Source organism: Leptodactylus fuscus, chromosome 7 (assembly GCF_031893055.1).
Source record: "Leptodactylus fuscus isolate aLepFus1 chromosome 7, aLepFus1.hap2, whole genome shotgun sequence".
Classification (NCBI taxonomy): Eukaryota; Metazoa; Chordata; class Amphibia; order Anura; family Leptodactylidae; genus Leptodactylus; species Leptodactylus fuscus.
In genome coordinates this window covers 49,455,173-49,478,127 of record NC_134271.1, presented here as the reverse complement: position 1 = coordinate 49,478,127, position 22,955 = coordinate 49,455,173, and the positions used below count along the sequence as shown (strand labels likewise).

The following is a 22,955-nucleotide window of genomic DNA, read 5'->3' as shown; positions in this document are numbered from 1 at the left end:
GTCTGGGACACCTTGATGGCACCCCCTCGCCAAAGTGCCGCCACGGAGGCTCCTAGTGTCACCAGGCGTGAGAAGTATAGGCGCATGTTGCGGGAATACCTTTCCGACCACAGCCCTGTCCTCTCCGACCCCTCTGCGCCCTACACCTATTGGGTGTCGAAGTTGGACCTGTGGCTTGAACTTGCCCTATATGCCTTGGAGGTGCTGTCCTGTCCTGCCGCCAGCGTCCTATCTGAGAGGGTGTTCAGTGCAGCCGGTGGCATCATCACTGACAAGCGCACCCGTCTGTCAGCTGAGAGTGCCGACCGGCTCACTTTGATAAAAATGAACCACCACTGGATAGAGCCTTCATTTTTGTGCCCACCTGTGTAAAGCACCCCAACATGAAACTCCATGTCTGTACTCAACCTCTCCAATTCCTCCGCATCCTCATACTCATCCACCATAAGCGTTGCACAATTCTGCTAATACTAGGCTCCCTCCACCCTGATTTCCACCAACTCTGCTGGTTAGAGGCTCCCTCCACCCTGTTTTCCCACAACTCTGCTGGTTAGAGGCTCCCTCCACCCTGCTTTCCCACAACTCTGCTGGTTAGAGGTTCCCTCCACCCTGCTTTCCCACAACTCTGCTGGTTAGAGGCTCCCTCCACCCTGCTTTCCCACAACTCTGCTGGTTAGAGGCTCCCTCCACCCTAATTTCCACCAACTCTGCTGGTTAGAGGCTCCCTCCACCATGAATTGGTCCAAACTGGGCTGTTTAGAGGCTCCCTCCACCATGAATTGGTCCAAACTGGGGTTTTTAGAGGCTCCCTCCACCATGAATTGGTCCAAACTGGGCTGGTTAGAGGCTCCCTCCACCATGAATTGGTCCAAACTGGGGTTTTTAGAGGCTCCCTCCACCATGAATTGGTCCAAACTGGGCTGTTTATAGGCTCCCTCCACCATGAATTGGTCCAAACTGGGGGTTTTAGAGGCTCCCTCCACCATGAATTGGTCCAAACTGGGCTGTTTAGAGGCTCCCTCCACCATGAATTTGCCCAAACTGGGCTGTTTAGAGGCTCCCTCCACCATGAATTGGTCCAAACTGGGGTTTTTAGAGGCTCCCTCCACCATGAATTGGTCCAAACTGGGCTGTTTAGAGGCTCCCTCCACCATGAATTGGTCCAAACTGGGGGTTTTAGAGGCTCCCTCCACCATGAATTTGCCCAAACTGGGGGTTTTAGAGGCTCCCTCCATCATGAATTGGTCCAAACTGGGGTTTTTAGAGGCTCCCTCCACCATGAATTGGTCCAAACTGGGGTTTTTAGAGGCTCCCTCCACCATGAATTGGTCCAAACTGGGGGTTTTAGAGGCTCCCTCCACCATGAATTGGTCCAAACTGGGGTTTTTAGAGGCTCCCTCCACCATGAATTTGCCCAAACTGGGCTGGTTAGAGGCTCCCTCCACCATGAATTGGTCCAAACTGGGTTTTTTAGAGGCTCCCTCCACTATGAATTGGTCCAAACTGGGCTGGTTAGAGGCTCCCTCCACCATGAATTGGTCCAAACTGGGTTTTTTAGAGGCTCCCTCCACCATGAATTGGTCCAAACTGGGCTGGTTAGAGGCTCCCTCCACCATGAATTGGTCCAAACTGGGGTTTTTAGAGGCTCCCTCCACCATGAATTGGTCCAAACTGGGGTTTTTAGAGGGTCCCTCCACCATGAATTTGCCCAAACTCTGCTGGTTAGAGGCTCAATCCACCCTGATTTTCAAAACAAATGTTGGTGCCAACCTCAACTTACTACAAGGGCCAAATTCACTGCTGGTGACAAGCTCTCCTCACTGCAAGTGCCAAATACACATGTTTCAAGGTGTTTTCCTACTGTCAGAGAGGTGGTATTGAGTGTGTAAAGTGTGTAGTTGTTAGGCTGTGATGTTGGGGTAATAGAGGGTCTTTGGTGTGTTAGATGCCCCCAGACATGCTTCCCCTGCTGTCCCAGTGTCATTCCAGAGGTGTTGGCATCATTTCCTGGGGTGTCATAGTGGACTTGGTGACCCTCCAGACACGGATTTGGGTTTCCCCCTTAACGAGTATCTGTTCCCCATAGACTATAATGGGGTTCGAAACCCGTTCGAACACACGAACATTGAGCGGCTGTTCGAATCGAATTTCGAACCTCGAACATTTTAGTGTTCGCTCATCTCTAGTAAACACTTGTCCTTGAACATTTCTTCTTACACCTAGATAACGTCTGGGGACTCCAACATGAAGGAAAGCCACTAAAAACAGCCATTTCACTCGGGAAAGTCCAGGCCATCCAATGACTAAAAATCCATATAAGTACCCCCCCCCCCCCCCAAAAAAAAAAAAAAAAAACTAAAAAACAAAAAAAAAAAACAAAACAAACAACAACAAAAAAAAAAACATTAAAACATAACATTTATCAATTTAATGTTTTGAAGGTTATGTTTTAATTAGTTTTAATTTGTTTTTTTGGGGGGATACTTATATGGATTTTTACAAATAGTGGTAGTCCCAGATCCTTTGAGTATATACAATATGAAAATCCAGTGATGCATGCAATGCTACACTGTACCTGCAGTAGCCTCTCATACTAAGGTGCTGCCGGTGATAAGGCGACCCCCTTGTTTTATTCCCCCTGCTCATCAAATTACTGAACTCCTCTTACCATCAAAATGGAAGAAGTGATTGTGCTGATTGAGTCGGGGCCGCCCCTCAGTCACGGTTAGTGGGATCATATTTTGATCTATGTTGTCTCTTGGCTGTTCTCCACGGGGTCTGGTACCATCGGCCATATTAAGAGACATTCTACAAGTTGGACAGGAAGTGTCTTGTTCTAGCCAAGAGCGAAGACAAGAGCTGTGTAGAAAGAAGGAGTTTATAAAAAAGCAGGAAAGCAGCCATGTTTTTTTCAAATATCCTCTTACTTTTCCCAGTGCTGAATTAATATAATAATGCTTTCAAAAATGGGAAGATGGCGATTTTAATATTTAATAATATACTACTGTAAGGCAGGACCAGGACTTCAAAACCCAGCGACTTTGATGAGGGCCCCTGTCAGCCATAACACATCGGCACCTGAAACCCATTATACACAAACACCCACACACTATTGACTGCAGCAACTATGGGGTTAAACACTCACAACTGGAGTCATCTCCAATGAAAGGTGCAGCAGCATGTCATCTGTACATTACAGCTGAAACCTAAAACTAATGCACCACCTCAGTTCCAAAGAAGGCACCATCACCATGTCCTCCTGCTTGCCCCATACTGTAAATATGCAGCAGGAATAGGCTAAGCTATACACCCTCTAACTATACATCTGGTGTCTATGTGGCCTTATGCATTCTTCCTGTTATATTAAATCAATTAGTTCAGTTTCCACCTACTTATGAAACAGGTGCCCACAGGGTAGTTTGCGTGCAGCTTGCATTGAATCCCAGCAGATGGCGCAGTCATCATTATTGGCCTCTAACTCCTCCACAGTGGCAACTGCAAAGCTATTGGAGTAAAAATGTCACTTTGATGCACAGCACCTGTACAGGAGCACATTCCCTTTTTCTTCAAGATCGAATTATTTATACTATACACAGGACATACCACTATTTCAGGCAACAATCAGACTGTAGTTGGATCAAAATTTAAAACAACTTATGGAGTTATTTCTGCTGCGCTGAGAGCAGGATATGATAGAAAGATATATATGTATACAGGGGCCATATCATCTGAAGAAGGAATTTTTTCAGCAAAGAGCAAAGTCAATTCTGATAAGAGTCCTAGAAGAGACAGTTACCCCCCCCCCCAGGTCACTGTAAGTGGGCAGGTAGTAGGGACTGACAGCTTATTCTCATTAGTGCACAGCTACATCTTCCACTCGTCTGCACCAGGGGCCGCTGTAACCATAAAAGCAATGGTGCAGCCGCATAGGGTTGCAGGGGCCCCCTCAGAAGCCCCGGATCGAGCAGGACAGTCCCACATTTCGGGTGCTGTCCTGCTCTTCCAGGCGGCAGGCAGCGATTTCCACTCTGTGTCCTTAGCAACATGGTACAATGCAGAACAGATTTAACATGATGAGGTAACACTCCTCCTGCTGTGGTAACATGAATGTTGGGGGTAAAAGTTCTCAAAAAACACAAGCAACAGCTGTCTAGCTGCCATTTTGTAGACTCAGATATATGACGAAATTACTGGCAGATTGCATGTCTATGCCCTTGGTAGCTGCCATAGCTCTCACTCAAAACTGTTGAACAGAGTAAAAGCTACAAATCCTACCGTCCTCTTGCGTGCACCGGAAAAAGAAAGCTCAGTAGCAGTGAAACATGATGAGAAGTGTACTATCTATAGCATTAGAGTATAAGCAAAGTCCTCACTGGGGGGTGAAAAAAAGTGAACAAGCAGAATCCTGTTCCATGGGCAAACGGGCTGGCTGTACCACTGACATCTCACTAAATAAGATCACTTTGGTTCACAGTCGAGTTGGTGTTTTCAGTTACTATGCCCAGGCTTACTTTCTAATATATCCTAACAGAGAAAAATGCTGTCATCTCCTTTTATCAGTTCCTCCCCTGCCTGCTAAACGCCTCAGTTCACTGTTACATCCATCTTCAATGAATACAGACTAGATTACACAGACTCCAAAGGTTACATAGAAGTTCATGGAGGAGGGGAAGGTAGAGCAGCCGAGTGAGTGACAAACAAGCAGACACATGCTACCCAAGATAACAGTAAGTGTTTAGTAACATTATATCAGTATTCTAGTTTTCCAGAAACTTTTAGCATTACAGATGTGACTAAAGTTCTAAAGATATCCAGAATGTCTGCTTGTTCCTTCATCTCAATCACACTATTGCCTCCTCCCCTCTCCATAGACATTTATGAACTGCCATCTTGTCTTCGGTGAAGAAGGATCTGGCAGTGAATTTTCTTTTAGTAACCTGATGATAAAATAAGATATATTACCAGTAACTCTAAAGCAAGGCTTCATCTATTGGAGTTTACTGCAGAATCTTAAAGCGGACCTTACACCACCTCCAACAAGTACAACTCTTAATAGGTGCTGCTCCACTGTCTAGTGTAGTTGAAATGACTTCTCTAGCCCCCATCGCTCCTGAGTAATCAGTGCAGTTAGTGCTTCGTATGGTATTTAGTACAGGTGGGGGAGCGAGATTCTGAGCTCTGACACCGTCTGCCTCTGAGTAGAGCTGTGAATCACGCCCCCCAGATTCTGACATTACAGAGCTGAAATAACACACCAGGCATCAAAACTAACTGCACTTCTTACTCAGGAATGGTGGGGGTTAAAAGAAAAAAATCCAACTGGGCTTGACTCAGTGCATCTATAAAAAATAAAAAAAGATATACAGAGTATAACGCGGAGGGGAACTTACTGAGCCTCCATGTTTCCAACAACCCGCAAATAATTTTTGTGTCGACGGAGTCTGCGCTGTAGTTCATGGAAAAGGTGACGCAGTTGCATAAAGATGACCAGACTTGCCATAGAAAGCCAAATGTTACCAAATAGCTTAGCAGAAGGAAAAAAAACGACAATGAGCAACCACACATCTTACTTTATACAATAACTTTAAAATGAGAAGAAAATAAATCACATACCAGCATATGAATATGATGCATCAGGTCCATTGACAGATGACTAAGCTCCATTACAAAATCTGTGTAATATACATACGTCCCTTTGCCTTCCCATGTTCCTTCATGATTAAGGTCCCACAAGTGAATCACATAGCTGCAAGCAAAAACAGAGACATTTTAATATAGTAAATACAATTATAATCAACTGCAGAACACTCCTTACATGTTGTAAGGGTAGGGATTCTTAGTGTCTATATGGCTATAAGTTACATTTATTACAAATGCAAAAAAGAAACAAATACACAGAATAGAGATATCCATGTTAAAAGGGGTTTTCATAAAGCCATGGGAATATGGGAAACAGAATGATCACTGGGGATCTAACCATGGGGACAACCAGTAATTAAAAGAACAGGGGCCCATAAGTACCCTTGGGTGCCCATGTGAATGGAGTAGTGCTGGGCACGCTCGGCAAAACAACCACCTTCAACACTTTTCAGCTTAATATAATTAATACTACGCTGTCAAATTTTATCTAAATCTAAATGAAATCATAAATGATTTAAATGTGTAAATCAAAATAGCATCATGACATTAAATGTTTTTTTAATTCATCCGACATTACATTTTTCATTGTAGTAAGAAAACCAAAAAACTAAGCTTTGCAGCTTTATTGTCTGGTATCAGCACTACAGGGGGAGGGAACCCTGCTACTTACCGTAATACAACGTGGGCTGTTCTTGTGGTCACCAGCAAACACTAAAAGAAGAAGAAGAAAAAAAATGTGTGTTAGTGTATGGGAGGACACAAAGACACCCTGTTACATCTGTCTATTGTACGTTGCATTAAGATAAATGTCACAAGTAAAAAATCCATAATGAGCACTGGTTCATTTGGCAGGAGAGGAGATGGTAACACAAAATCTCATTGTGATCATAAGTAGAATTTCTTTATAATGCTATTACATATCCACAATACAGTCCATAGTAATAAAGACACAATAAACACTATCAACCTGCACCACAATGCATGTGACATCATAGACATGGGGTCCATACAATCCGGCAGTACATGGGTTGTAAACTTAGAGAAGTTTTGGAAATCTGAAGCAAACTGTGTTGGCGACTTCTATAAACCATGTACTTCAGCACTTCTGATCTGGAACGTTATGTGGTTTGCCACTTTCTTACTACTGAAAAGTGAAAGCTTTTAGGAACCATAGAAACTCAACCACACTCATCGGTGATTATTTAGGAGGAAGGAAATTTCCTATTACAGTATGACACTAGAATACAGTGAGCTCTTCATCATTCAAGTTTCTCTCAAAAACATTTGTTAAGCCGGGTTTTCATATTCAGGTTTTGTTGATGCAGTTCTTTTAAAGCCAAAACCACATGTGGCTCATGGATGACCTATAATGGACAGATATTTCCTTGTTGTCAATCCACGTATCTTCACATTGGCTTTTAAAACTGTAGGAGACCACCGCAAAATAGCAATGGAACATGCACAGTCGGTTGTTCCGTCGGCCATTTTGCAGTGGTCTCCTGTAAGAAGAGGAAGATAATGGCTGATTGAGCACAGCGTTGTCATCCATCCAGCGCTGCCTTTCTTCTGCTCCGAGCACAAGGAGAACGCCCCCTGTGTTTTCTGAGCACAACTAGCATAAAGAAGACAAAATTCAAAAACGGCTGCGTGGACCTTCAAGACAAAGGTAAGAGATGAATAGCCTTTAGAAAGGCTATTCCTATGTGCTTTTAGTGTAAAACGTGTTTTTAATGATAGAATCCCTTTAAGCGTTTACTTGTATAAGGAGTATTTCAGAACTGGAGTAATGGGAAGTGCTTCAGCCTCCTATGACATACAAATGCTTTGTATACTTGCCTCTGCTGCCATGAACGCCAGTGTGTGCATCCCATGTGCATATCCAGCAAACACACACAGCACAGCCAAGCAGCAGCACACCCCAAGCATGGCAGAGAGAAGAACTAACACACGAATATGGCAGCTCATCGGGGTGGTGGGTGAGAATGACAGCTGTAAGAAAAGAAATAAACATATAATTCAGAAACAAGTATTCCCGACATACACCAAGCCATATGTGTGTAGTACATACATATTCAAATCTGTCTCTGCACAGCTGCACCATGAGATGGAGGAAGACCAAACCTGCAAACCACAAGAACCACAGGACAACCTCCTCCACCGTCTGCACATTCAGGACTCCAAAGATGAAGATGAACTTGTAAAAGATAAAATTCCAGAACTTGTCCTTCAGATGCTGCAAAGACAGGAAGAGGCAAGTAAGGCACAGAGGAGATTCACCTAAGTGAATAGTTTATGATGGCGACACATGGCTAGAACAGAAAGAGCATAACCAGACATTATCACAGCTTTACCAACTAAAATGTGCCAGAATTCTGGTGAAATTATTTTAACAAAATGGTGTACACTCCTGTCATCACATTTAGTAAGCCTTTCCAGATCTGTGTTTCACTCTCCACCTATAAAAAGCCACATTTTTTTATGATGCCTTTCACAGAGCTGTAAGAAAGCTTATATTTTTGCATGACAGATTGTATGTCACAGTGGTACGATTTAATATTCTTCAAAACACCTTCAAAGAATGGGGAGAGGAGAGGGAGGAATGTAGAAAAAACATGGATTTCCGTATATAGGCCTGCATAAGGCAGCTTACTGCGTGGCCAGAAAAATAAGTATTTATACCATTTTGGGGAATGTCTGTTTAAATAATTTTCTTATTCAATTTCTCTTGGGAGGCAAAATACAGAGGTTTGGCCATTTTGATTATTTTCTTCCACCACAGCCTTTTCTATATGGGAAAATTATTTTTATTGGTTTCAAGTAAGGGTATTTTCAGATGTACACGAAAATACAAAATAAAAACCCGGGATATCTATAGAGCGCTACTGTGTGACAGTAAAACAGAAGCCAATTGCATGCAAAAGTAAAACCAAATAATTGAGTCTTTATTGATTCCAATTGACAGTAGAAAATGGAATCAATAAAGACTCAATTATTTGGTTTTACTTTTGCATGCAATTGGCTTCTGTTTTACTGTCACACAGTAGCATTTTCGTTTTCATTAACCTCCACCACCTCACTGGTTGGTGTCCGGGTAAGAGCTGCAACTGTTTATCTTCAGCCCCCCTCTGGGGTTTTTTATATACGGGCGCCAGGTAACTTTTTTTCTTCTTGTGTATTTTCAGATGTGGCGTTACCAAACGTGTTAATATCTTCAGAGTGTCCGCCATATTTAAAGACCTGGTATCTGCTGTACTATTACAGTGGGTGTCCGAAGGGGTTAACTGTTTTCGACACTTAAAGGGGTTGTCCCATCACAAGGATCCTATCTATACTGCTTGTTAATGTGGATGTAAGACTTTTCCTAAATACACTGCTTCAGCGAAACTGCTATGTTTGTCCACTATCTTACTTTATTCTTTTTTTTTTTTTTTGACACATCCCTTGACTTATCTGGTCATAAGTCAAGTGATGTATCAGCCTGCTCTCAGGGGGGAGGGAGGAGGGGCTAAGTGCACGGGAGCGAGCCTGGAGGGAAGGGGGGGGGGGGGGGCGCCAATACAGACCCGGCATCCGCTGTAATAGAGAGGCGGATGCCGGGGACAGTTAGACACCGGCACAGATGCCTGCAATATCGCTATGCTCCTGCCCTGCATGAAGCCAGCAGCGGCAGGAGCATAGCGATGTCGCAGGCATCTGTGCCGGCGTCTAACCGTCCCCGGCATCCGTCTCTCTATTACAGCGGATGCAGGGTCTGTATTCACATATGCAAAGCCAGCGGCGAGATGCCGCTGGCCCTGCGTGCACGCTCATAGATGGTGAGACCAGTCTAGCCTTCACAATGCCAATACAGACCCGGCATCTGCCTCTCTCTATTACAGCGGATGCCGGCTGTATTGGCATTGTGAAGGCTAGACTGGTCTCACTATCTATGAGCGTGCATGCAGGGCCAGTGGCATCTCGCCGCTGGCTTTGCATATGTAACCCTGCCCACCAATGACGCAACAAAGCAGGAAGACAGAAGATTTTACAGCAACGAAGACTGGTGAGTATGCGACGTGGGAATACCCCTTTAATACCATGTCCCTACGAGGGGTAGGGTTTGTTGAAAAAGGGTAGAGCTAAAGATGTAGAAACTAAGCCAACTAATATGTGGTGTAAACCCAGACTAGGTAGTGTAAAGATATGCTAGAAATATCAATGAGCAACAGTCTTTCCCACGTTTCACTCCATCCTTACTCCCAGGGTGCAGGCACCTATTACAGACCTCTGTGCTGCGGGTCTGACCACTTACTTCAAAGACAAAATTGACAATATACATAAGTCAATAATTCAGCATCCCATCGCAGCAAAAATGCCAGCGGCAGAAAAAGAAGAGGAATTCCTCTTCACTTTCCACCATGTCAACATACTCTAAATGTTACCAGGAGCCACATGGTCCTGTAACAGCTAATAGGTGGGACACCCTGATAGTGGATAACCCCTTTACACACACCTTTGACAAGGACAACGTAAAATTTCTATTGTACTTACTTGTCTCTCACTGACACGTAATGGACCAAACACCACATGCTGAATTAATTTAGCAACAAGCATCAGCAAACAGCACACAGTATTCACCAGTACCTGCATGGGAAGAAAACAGACATGATGATCACATTAAAGGGGTTGTCCCATAACAAGGATCCTATCTATACTGCTTGTTAATGTGGATGTAAGACTTTTCCTAAATACACTGCTTCAGCAAAACTGCTTTGTTTGTCCACTATCTTAATTTATTCACTTCATTGTTGACACTGTGTTTCTATGGCCCTTGGGATTATTTGCTAAAATGTCATGTGATGTATCTGCCTGCTGGCAGGGGGGAGGGAGGAGGGGCTAAGTCCAGGGGAGCGAGCCTGTGTCTGTAGCTGTTCCTGTGTCTACACCACACATGTGACCTAGATTCCTGCTCTCAGATAAAGGAGGAGGGAAATGAGTGCTGCTTTCTTATATAAACAGTCTAAATCCTAGTGGACCAGGTCCCTTAGCCCACTAGGATTTAGCTGACTCTATATAGAACAAGCTAAATCCAAGTGTTATAGGACCTTTGATGACATCACAGGCCCTTCAGACGTCCCATAAGATCACGCTATGTGGTGGGCGGACCCACACGCTAATTTGGAGGCGGGGTTAAACTGGAGGTAGTCGGACAATATGGCTTTGCATATGAAACCCCGCCCACCAATTGACGTTGAAAACCAGGAAGAAAGAAGTCTTTGCAGCAGCGAACACTGGTGAGCAAGGGACATGGGAATACCCCTTTAAGCCATACTGGATAGGGGTACCATACCTTAAAGAGGACCTTTCACCACTTTTGGGCACAGGCAGTGTTATATACTGCCAGAAAGCCGACAGCGCACTGAGTTCAGCGCACTGTCGACTTTCCCGATCTGTGCCCGGTGTAAAGAGCTTACGGTGCCGGTACCGTAGTGCTCTATGGTCAGAAGGGCGTTTCTGACCATTAGCCAGAGACGTCCTTCTGCCTCGCGGCACCAATGGCGCTGTGCTGTGGAGCGGGGAGGAACGCCCCCTCCCTCTGCTCACACCGCTCGTCCATAGACGAGCATTATCAGGAGCGGGAGGGGGGAGTTCGTCCTCGCTCCACAGCACAGCGCGATTGGCGCCGCGAGGCAGAAGGACGTCTCTGGCTAATGGTCAGAAACGCCCTTCTGACCATAGAGCACTACGGTACCGGCACCGTAAGCTCTTTACACCGGGCACAGATCGGGAAAGCCGACAGTGCGCTGAACTCAGCGCACTGTCGGCTTTCTGGCAGTATATAACACTGCCTGTGCCCGGATATGGTGAAAGGTCCTCTTTAAAGGGGTATTCACATCTCCAAAATTCTATCTCTTACAGCTAGCTTATGTAAATTCAAGAGTTTTCCACAATGCATAGTTTGCCTGCTATGTTAGATTATTCCTCCTACTGTTATACAGCGTTTCGATGATGCATGACCTCTATCTGATCTGGAGAGAACAATGACTAGCTGCTCTCTAGGCAGGGCTGAGTGCTCTCACTGTTATGTACAGCTCTGGCTAGCTTTAGACTTGCGCAAGGGTCTGACCTTCCACTAAAACAGCAGGTGCCAGCGGAACCAATAGACTATAATGGGGTCCGCCATTTTTATACTGAAAACAGTGGAGAGAAAAGTCCTCTATTTACATACAAACTTATAATCAATCCTCCATGCGGACATTCTGACGCAGATGTGTGACATAACCTCTGCAGTCAGGACAATCAGTTACTTGCAGTTTCCTGATAAAGGTTTGGACAGTACTGGACTCTCTGTAAAAACAACCTTAAGGGCAGAATACGTATTGCTCATCCAGTGCTACATCTAAACTTTTTACTTCCTTTAAAAATGACTGTAATATTATTGTAAATAGGAACACATTAAACAGCTTGGAAAAACTCCATCACTTTGGTCAAGGAAGTTGCTAGCAACTTATTTTTCTGATTGTAGAGGTTCCTTGCTCAAAATCTCAGCATATAACAATCTTCCTCCATAGAAGACCAAGAAAATCTTGTGAAAAAAAAACCAAACATAAAACAGAAGAATGTTTTCTATATAAATTACCCACTCTCCTGGCACTGGCTTCACAATTGGCAGCAAAAATGGGAGATGTGAAACACTGTGCCGTTAAGTCCCACTCTACTTTGTTGCAACAGGCATGCATTTATGGGCGATTGGTGCCCACTAAGTAACCTTACCATGACTGCAAATGATGAAGACACACGTGGACAGCAGTGCCTGCCGTAATGCTGCCAATGAGTGCCATCTGTTTACTATTAACACGTTGCTCATTACAGGACCACCAAAAAATATGCCTGTCCTTTAACCCTTTTCTTGCCAAACACGTAGCTCTACGCCCTCCCAGGGTGTCACTTCTCTAGCGGAGGACGTAGATGCTACATCCTTACCTCTAAACTCCATATCTCTGGACTCCTTTGGGCTATGAAGATAATTTTAGTTGAGAATCTCATCCTTAAAATGATACCAAGGTCTTCATGTTAACCCTTAATGTGTCAAAGCCATTGACTGTTGAAAACACTATTCGGGATTGAGATCACATTGAAGATCTCAATTCCCGACAGCGTTTTGAACAGCGATTTGCTCCATTATCTATAAGGGCTGTTATAAAGAACTAATCTTTAAAATGAATCTAAAATTATCTTCATAGCCCAAACGAGTCCTGAGATGCAGGACTCTAAAGTGTCCCCCGCCCCTCCTATCTCGGGAAGCATCAGTGAACTGCAGTAGAAGGAGAGGGGGGAGGAACAGCCCTGCAGACAGCACAGAGATGCAGAATGAGATGCAGAATCCTTGTGATCTCTGTGCCTAACCTGTGTGTGACCCCAGTAGGGGGGGGGGGGGAGGGGCAGTCCCTGTTACCCCCCTCCTATCAATCAGAAAGCATACTATACTTTTGACCTCTGATTGTCACATACAGGTATGAGCTTTCTTAGAGGGGTATTCTTATGTTATACCCTCTGAGCTTAACCAAGAAGTTTGTTGGCACTGTGACCCAGACGTTTACCATTGTCCAGGTCGCAGCGACAATAAAAAGTCGCACTAAACACTTACACATCACATACACAAAGTCATTAATAAATTTTACATTTCCCCAATCCCTGTCCTGTTCATACCTGAGCTTTATAGAGTAAAATACGTCTCTAGCGATATCCGTTACACACTAAAATAATAGTAATAACGATTATCACTAGAGATGAACATATAGTTTGATAAAAAAAATTTATAGTCCCATTTAATTTGCATACACAAAACGGGTTCACACATTTCTGCGATTTTGGAGTTTCTTTAACACCCGCCCCTAGCCCCTATAAATAAATATATATATATATATAATGTGTGGTATGTATGAACTCCTCACATTTTGCAGTTTTCTGGAAAGTACAATTTGTTTGCAGAGAGGGATTGCTTGAGACACACTTTAGTGGCAAATTTGAGTTTTTGTGCAATTTTTGCTTGTAATCTCTGTTTGCTGCAAAGCTGCATGAAGGTGGTTGTATATACAAAATATGAAGTTGTGTTTTTATATACGGTATGCTGTGCAATTTCAAAAAAAGTTAGATTTTGGTATCACAGTCACAGTTTGGTAGGTGCAGTATAGCTTTTTAACATATTCGTGAATAACAGCAAAATCTTGCCTGTCTTCTGTATTAGTGTCTTTTGGGAGTGCAAGCTCTTGCTGTAGTTGATGTTTGCGGTACATATAGTATATATACACATTGTATACACCTTAAGCTATTATTTTAAATGTATTTTGAATATGAATGTGAGATTGAACATGAGGTTTAGGTGCAAATATGTGTTTTAGGGCATTTTTTCAAAAAATTATTTTTGTCACAAAGTTGCATGAAGGTGGATGTGGTTATTGATGACCCATTGAGACATATGTAATCTTCAGGTTGTCTACTTTCAAGAAACCATATAGGGTTTAGGGGTTCACTTGCTTTTCACGGTGTGTATTCCCTACATTTTATAGGATGATACTTTTTTAACATTTCCAGCTTCAAAGCAGATTTTTGTTCCTTCCAGTTCTGGTGATTTTCTGAAGACACGTGCAGACAGGTGTAGGCCTTAGTGATATGTATGAACTCTGCACATGTTGAACTCTTATTTTTAGGAGGTCTGGCGAATTTATTATTGTTTGGTTTACATTTTTAGCAACTAATATACATTTGCATTTTTTTCATAAAACATTCACTTTAAAGCAAAATTGCATGAAGGTGCCTGTTCGTATACAGTACCAAGTGGCATTCTGACAATGCTGCAGGTGTCTACTTTAAAAAAAAAAATATATATCCTACTAATATTGAAAGTTTGTGTGTTTGGATGTTTGTTCCTCAATCACGCTAAAACGCCTTGACGGATTTGCGTGAAATTTTCCACAAACATAGTTTTCGCTTGGGATTGAAACATAGGCTACTTTTGGTGCCACTAAACAACATGGCTTCCTAGCAGGAGACTCACAAAAGCAGGACTCCTAGCCCCAGCTATAGACTCTCACACACTGCCTGGCATTTCCTGTCACAACCTGCCTGCACACTCCTTACTGTCTCCTCAGGAGTAGCCCTCACTCTACTCACTCACATTTACATATAGCTTTCCACTACACAGGGAGCCCTGTTGCTCCTGCCTGCAATTAAAATGGACTGGGATTGCAGGCATTAACACTTGACCCCCCTCCCCCTCAAACACCCCCACCTCCTCAAACACCCCTTCCCCTTGCCTTCAACGTTGCAGACTGGCTCCTGCCTACTGATCTCACAGGAACCGCTGCCAGCCGGGAGCATACTGAATGCTCCCACGCCTGTGTTTACAATACTACTATCGCAGCTGGGCTATGGACAGCGCAGATAGTAAGGCACACAATCTCTCATAGACGGCAATACACTTGGATTGCTGTCTATGGAGGCTTGCAATCAAATGACTGCAGGTTCACACCCCTCAGTGGAACGAAGAAAAAAGTTAAAAAAAAAAAAAAAAAAAAAAAAATCATCCAACAACACATATAAAACTCCAAACTACTGTGATGCATATACATATTATTTACCATTCCGCCCAAAAATGCCCCATCTACTAATAAACTATTTGCCCTACTCCCTCACCGTCAAACTCACACGTAACAAACCACCATTTTGGTTCACACTTTGGACTATCATTTCAATAAAAGCTCATCTAACCAATACACATTCCCCAGAATGCTATATCTACCGTTAATCTGGACCCGCCATATTTTGGTTGCAAAAAAAACCCTTAGGGAGCCTTCATACAGCGTAAACGCGTGTGTATTTTGCCAAAATACACGTGTCAAAATAAGACTCCCATTCACTTCAATGATATTTTTTACACGCCTGTAAAATGTCATTGAAGTCAATAGGAGTCTTATTTTTACACGTGTATTTTACACAAATACACACGCGTTCACTCTGTGTCAAGGCTCCCGTACACTCAGTTCACACCACCGTCTGCTCTCTGTTCTTGCGGTTCCATCTTCTGTTGGCACACAGTTCGCCCCTAAGCGCGGCTGACGCTGGGTTCACACTACCGTTCGGCACTCTGTATTAGGTTTCCATCTTCTGCATGCAGAAGCCGGAAACCTGTCAGACCGGGTCCGGCCATGAACGGCAGTGAGCGTTTTATGTTCTACGCCGCAAAACCGTTTTTTTTTTTTTAAAATCAGACACAGAGTAATGCATGTACGACTCTGTGTCTGGTTTACAAAAAAAAAAAAAAAAAAAAAAAAAAAAAAGGTTTGCAGCGGAGAGCATAAAAAAGGTCCAGTATGTACATGTCTACTTTACCATAGACCAGCTGAAAGTAAAAAAAATAAAAAGCCTCCAAAAATAACAACAAATTGTCTGTATTACTATATATACACTTTTACAGTTTCACACATCTGTGTCCGCCCAATTTTGAAATCACCGCAGACGAAGTCGCGGGTAAAAGCTAATTTTATATATATATATATATATATATATATATATATATATATATATATATATATATATATATATATATATATATACATACACTCACCGGCCACTTTATTAGGTACACCATGCTAGTAACGGGTTGGACCCCCTTTTGCCTTCAGAACTGCCTCAATTCTTTGTGGCATAGATTCAACAAGGTGCTGGAAGCATTCCTCAGAGATTTTGGTCCATATTGACATGATGGCATCACACAGTTGCCGCAGATTTGTCGGCTGCACATCCATGATGCGAATCTCCCGTTCCACCACATCCCAAAGATGCTCTATTGGATTGAGATCTGGTGACTGTGGAGGCTATTGGAGTACAGTGAACTCATTGTCATGTTCAAGAAACCAGTCTGAGATGATTCCAGCTTTATGACATGGCGCATTATCCTGCTGAAAGTAGCCATCAGATGTTGGGTACATTGTGGTCATAAAGGGATGGACATGGTCAGCAACAATACTCAGGTAGGCTTTGGCGTTGCAACAATGCTCAATTGGTACCAAGGGGCCCAAAGAGTGCCAAGAAAATATTCCCCACACCATGACACCACCACCACCAGCCTGAACCGTTGATACAAGGCAGGATGGATCCATGCTTTCATGTTGTTGACGCCAAATTCTGACCCTACCATCCGAATGTCGCAGCAGAAATCGAGACTCATCAGACCAGGCAACGTTTTTCCAATCTTCAATTGTCCAATTTCGATGAGCTTGTGCAAATTGTAGCCTCAGTTTCCTGTTCTTAGCTGAAAGGAGTGGCACCCGGTGTGGTCTTCTGCTGCTGTAGCCCATCTGCCTCAAAGTTCGACGTACTGTGCGTTCAGGGATGCTCTTCTGGCTACCTTGGTTGTAACGGGTGGCTATTTGAGTCACTGTTGCCTTTCTATCAGCTCGAACCAGTCTGGCCATTCTCCTCTGACATCAACAACGCATTTCCGCCCACAGAACTGCCGCTCACTGGATGTTTTTTCTTTTTCGGACCATTCTCTGTAAACCCTAGATATGGTTGTGCGTGAAAATCCCAGTAGATCAGCAGTTTCTGAAATACTCAGACCAGCCCTTCTGGCACCAACAACCATGCCACGTTCAAAGGCACTCAAATCACCTTTCTTCCCCATACTGATGCTCGGTTTGAACTGCAGGAGATTGTCTTGACCATGTCTACATGCCTAAATGCACTGAGTTGCCGCCATGTGATTGGCTGATTAGAGATTAAGTGTTAACGAGCAGTTGGACAGCTGTACCTAATAAAGTGGCCGGTGAGTGTGTGTGTGTGTGTATGTATATATATATATATATATATATATATATATATATATATATATATATATATATATATTATAGCAATTTAGGTTTGAATTGTCCATCTCAACACTGTGAAAATTGCTCTATCTACTAGAGGTGCAAAATTTACAGAGACCCTTGACAGTGAAAGGGTTAAAATTTAACATTTTTTTCCCCCATAAACCTTAAGTCCAAGTGAAGATAAGCAATTTTCTTATATAAAGTAGATTACCATATATACTCGAGTATAAGCCGACTTTTTCAGCACATTTTTCATGCTGAAAAGCTCTCCTTGGCTTATACACAAGTCAGGGTCCACGGAGCACAGAAAACTGGAAGGACCTGTAAGGGGGAGGTCCTTTAGTGGTACTGGCTTGTCATGAGGTCATGTGACTGTGATGTCATCAAAGGTCCTGTAGCCACTGGTATGTAACATCTGCAGATAAGGTTGAGACTGAATCATAGTAGCTCCGCCCACACCAGAGTCCCATCACATGGTCATGACGTCATCAGAGGTCCTTTAATACACTAGGATTTAGCATCTACTCTGCAGATGAGTGGCCAGGATTCATTGTGTCTTATGGAAGATGTCTGTTGTATGGAGGAGAAAAAGCTACAGTAAAGTGACACACAGGGACCTTCCTTTACTTACTCTGCCTATTAATGTCAGGCATTTGGGGTTATTAATTTAGTTTCAGTAACTCCATGTGCCTCACATTAATAACAGTTAACCCCATCATGTCCCTCATATTAACCCCTGTGTGCCCCATATAAGGGTTACTAATATGTGAGACACATGAGGGTACTAATGAAGGACCTTAATTATGAAGATACCTAATTATTACCTCCATATGTCTCACATATCAGTAACTCTTATGTGAGGCACACAGGGGGTTAATGTGAGGGACATGATGGGGTTAACTGCTATTACTATGAGGCACATGGAGTTACTGAGCTGCAATGCACATGACCAGACTTTTTATCTGCAATGGTGGATTAACACCCCCCCCCCCCCCCCGGCTTATACTCGAGTCAATAAGTTTTCCCAGTTTTTTGTGGTAAAATTAGGGGTCTCGGCTTATATTCGGGTCGGCTTATACTCGAGTACATAGTTTGTTTCTTCACTTATTTGCCTCCTGTCTCTGATAAAATTTGTATGGAGAGGGGAGGCGATCAAAGAAATAAGACATTCCCCAAAATAGCATAACTAAAAAGCACAAATGATTCCACAGGGAAAAAAAGCCTGTAAGAAATCCACACCAATGCAATTTTACTCCAATTCCAAACCATTCTAATTTTTTTCAGGCTTTCCAGTACATCATATGGAATATTAAATGGTACCATTCAAAAGTACAAGTGCAAATATTGATCCCTCATATGGCTCTATGAACAGAAAAAAAAAAAAACGAAAATTGAACAATTTTGACAGTAATTTATTAAACACTGGAGGTGTGGTAGGTGACACCATTTTGTGGGTCTTCCCCAAAAAAGTTTAGATGTAGCCTTAGCCTAAAACGTGATCTCTTTTTGGATAAAGGACATCAAGGTGATCTAGAGAAGACATGAATGGTCCCTTCTGAAATGTACTGATCAGTGAGGTCCATTGAAGCTCGTGTTGAATGGTCCAGAGGAGGGGACCCTCTCTATGATGTCCAGACGTCCTAAAAGTACACATGGGGAGGGGTTGTTTTTATAAGTCCACACATACCAATCCAAGCTCTTATGCTTAGAGTAGTGCACATGCTGTACTATGTCAAGTCTCTGTAAACCGTTTTTGTGGTGTCTGCAGAATAAAAACCTTTATATAAGCGGCTCTGGTTATAAACCACTGGGAGTATGTAGTTAAATCTAAACCATGCTATCATGTAAGATACTAATACTACTAGGTCTCTCAGAAGGCAATGGCTGGCAGCATGGGTCACATCTTGCACACAGAAGCTATAGTGCTATTTTTAAGACAGAACATCTTAAAATAGTGCAAGAGGTTCTACTCCTCTGTGTTACATGAGCAATATGTATTCCTGACCCCAGCACCAACTCATGGGTCAGTACACAGATACAGTAACTGACAGTGCCGAAGAGGAATAATCTGCTCATTGACATCAGAAAGGCCATCTGATTTAGAAAACCCCTTTTCAGATACCCTACTTGGGGAACAGTAAATTAAAAGGGTCCCTTTGGAACACTTCTTTTAGATAACCAATCTGAGGGTCCAACTCCCAGGACTGTCACTGATCAGCACCATGAAAGGACGGCTGCACATCCACATCTTTGTTTACATGAGCCCATCAGCTCAACTGTATGGACTTTACACATTGTTGGGGTCCCAGAGGTAGGAATCTAACTTAATGCTATGGAGCTGCCACAAAGGTACTGGGTTGGGGATAAAAGGTTTTCAGTGTCACAAGCAGGGTAGTAAAGTCAAGAACTGTTTGTTACCGGAAAGTAGTGGAGGTTTCTACATGATGCTAGGGGACAGACAAGACGCACCCTTAGTCAAGAGGCTTTCTATCCCAACAGGAAGGGACTGTTCTTGGGTCCATATATAGATAGATATAGAAGAGGTCTTCATATATTATGGGTGTCTGTAGTCATTTTGGTAGTGAAGCAGAGCACATGAACCATTTGTGATTCGAACTTCATCAGTCCTCTACAAATAGGCAGTACAGATAAGGGTAATGCTGTATGGCGCGCCTAGCATGCTGCTTTTAGTTTCCCTATTGTGGCCAGAAGCCATCAGAGTCAAAATCTAAGCCATAAACCGAGACATTTTCCTGCTTTGTGCCACTTTTCTTAAAAAATGTGTATGGGGAGGGAAGCAATAGCCCTCGATCTGGTCGTTACAGCACATTAGTTGAAGCGCCAGTGTTGTATTCAGAAGCAATGCTTGACATCCTCTATTGACCGCTTGTATACATCCACAGGATCCCCTTTCACTAGATTTTCCTCAATCACACCAATAATCAGGATTAATTCAGAGTCATCGCCACCTCTCAATCTTCCTATTGTAATGGGGATTCACACTGAAACTGATCCAAGGAAAATGTGTTTACTTGATTTTATGCTTTGGGGTCAGGTGTCTCATACAGGGAAGCTCCAGTCGGGAGAGGCTAGTGGCCCTGCAGTTTACGTTATACTCTGGATACAGTTAGGCTAGGGATACTTGGACAGTGACACCATCTTCATGATTTTGGTTCTGCGTCCACCACATTGGACATTAAATAAAACAATTGAGATGTAAATAAAGTTTCTACTTCCAGGTTTAACCCTTTCACTGCAAAATGTTTTCAGATTTTTCTCTCCTCTGGTTGCCAGGGCAATTTTCATAGTTTAGAAATGGACAAATAAAACCTAAATTGCAACATTTAAAAAAATAAATAAAAAAAAATTAAAAAAAAAATCATCCAAGAAAACACCTGCAGCGCTGTCACAATGCCACTTGGTACTATATATGAACAGGCACCTTCATGCAAATTTGATTTAAAGTGAATGTTTTCTAAATAAATAAATGCAAACAAATGTATATTAATTGCTAAAACTGGAAACCAAACAAAAAGTGATAGGCAACAAACCTCCTAAAAATAAGAGTTCAACATGTGCAGAGTTCATTCACATCACTAAGGCCTACACCTGCATGCACATGTCTTCAGAAAATCACTAGAACGGGAAGGAACAAAAAGCTGCTTTGAAGCTGGAAATATTAAAGTATCATCCTATATCCCTGTAGGGATTACACACCGTAGAAAGCAAGTGCACCCCTTAAACCCTAAATATTTCTTGAAATTAGACAAACAAGATTGCATGCACTTCAATGGGTTATCAATAGCCATGTCCACCTTCATGTCACTTTGTGAGGGGATGACATGGACAGAAGCCCATGCTACCCCCCCCCCCCCCCATATTATGCAAAGATGATGAGGATTTATCACTGTCTATGCAGTCTTCAGTTCTGCTCCTCCCACTCTCATTCCTCCTTTGGCAGCTCTTAAAAGGGTTGTCCAGCAAAAATGGCCAACTCAATTAACTTTAAAATCAGCTGGAGCAATGAAAAAAACAATGTAAAAAAAAAAAAAAAAAAAAAGTCACCTGTAACCGATGCCCCAGTGTTCTCCTGCTCCACCGATTGGCCTCAGTAGTCATGTGACCAATGAGGCCTATCAGTTAGTCAGTCTTCTTCCAGAAGAGACCCGGGAGAAGCCGCTGGAGCAGAAGAATCGGGACGACACAGGAATCTCATCTTTAAAATGATACCAAGATCATCATGATAGCCTTTATAGAATCGGAGGGATTTACTGTTAAAAACACTGTTGAGAGCTGCACTGGGATCTCAATGCCTAAAAGCGTTTTCAATAGCGATCTTCATAGCACTAACTGATGCCGACATATCGCAGTAGTAAGGACGTATGAGATACATCCTCAACTACAAAAGTGCCACCTTGGGAGAACGTATAAATACGTGGGTGGCAGGGAAAGGGTTAATGAAAGGGGTTGCACAAAAAGATCTTGTGGAAGTTTTTATACTTGCAACCATTTTTTTTTTTTTTTTTTAATTTTTTTTTAACAAATCCTCCTCATTTCAGGGGCTCAAAATTAATTGGACAAATTAATATTACAATAAATAAAATTTGTAGGTAATGACTGCCTGACGCCTGAAACCCATGGACAACACCAAATGCCCGGGTTTCCTCCTTTATGATGTTTTGCCAGGCCTTTATTGCAGAGGTCTTCAGTTGTTGCTTGTTTGTGGGTCTTTGTGCCTTAAATTTTGTCTTAAAGGGTTTTTTGGGGTTTTTTTATGGCCCATCTTCAAGAAAGCCATAGATCTAATTTATAAGGGGCCCAACACCTGGACTACTAATCTATACAGAGCCGCTTCTATACCTATCCACTGTGCAGCTGCTTGATGCCTTTACTGTAGTTCAGCCCCCATTGGACATTGTGAAGGCTTTTTTTTCTTCCCTATGGAAAGTATTTTGCAATCATCCACTCTTATTGTCATTTGCGGACACCCGGACCTCTTGGAGTTCCTGAGCTCACTAGTGCACTAGTGTTTAGACACAATGTTTGCCAATACCCTTACAGTTTCCCTTCTCAACAGGGTATATCCCTACCGAGTCTGGCACTGTGGGCACTAAGTGGACAAGGTCGCTTTAAGAGTAAATTCACTCTTAATTTTCTCCGAGTTTAAGGAAAAACACTATAGCATCCAGAAGTCAAATAAATGTAAACATGCAAAAATGTCTACATATGGTACAGATATGAGGGTTTTCATAAAAGTAGATCTTTTTAACAATATTTTTCAGTTTTACTTATTGACTCCCAGTCTTCCAAATGCTATAACTTTAATTTTTCCATTCACAGAGCCGTACGGGGGCTTATTTTTGGCAGAACAAAAATTACTTTGTACTTTGTAACGGTACTATTTAATATTGTATATCATGTACTAGAAAGATGGAAAAATTCACTACATCTGAAAAACTGTGT

General features: G+C 42.7%; 1 protein-coding gene across 1 annotated transcript in view; it reads right to left on the bottom strand.

Moving 5' to 3' along the window:
- The window catches only part of AMFR (autocrine motility factor receptor), a 38,378-nt gene that overhangs the window by 10,745 nt on the left and 4,678 nt on the right, over window positions 1-22,955 (bottom strand). The window contains exons 2-9 of the mRNA XM_075281872.1: window positions 10,171-10,263; window positions 7,709-7,873; window positions 7,477-7,629; window positions 6,311-6,351; window positions 5,614-5,746; window positions 5,391-5,524; window positions 3,393-3,503; window positions 2,669-2,859 (exon numbers count right to left, since the gene is read on the bottom strand). Of these exons, the coding sequence (XP_075137973.1) occupies window positions 2,669-2,859; window positions 3,393-3,503; window positions 5,391-5,524; window positions 5,614-5,746; window positions 6,311-6,351; window positions 7,477-7,629; window positions 7,709-7,873; window positions 10,171-10,263 (1,021 nt within the window). The remainder of the gene's footprint in view (window positions 1-2,668; window positions 2,860-3,392; window positions 3,504-5,390; window positions 5,525-5,613; window positions 5,747-6,310; window positions 6,352-7,476; window positions 7,630-7,708; window positions 7,874-10,170; window positions 10,264-22,955) is intronic.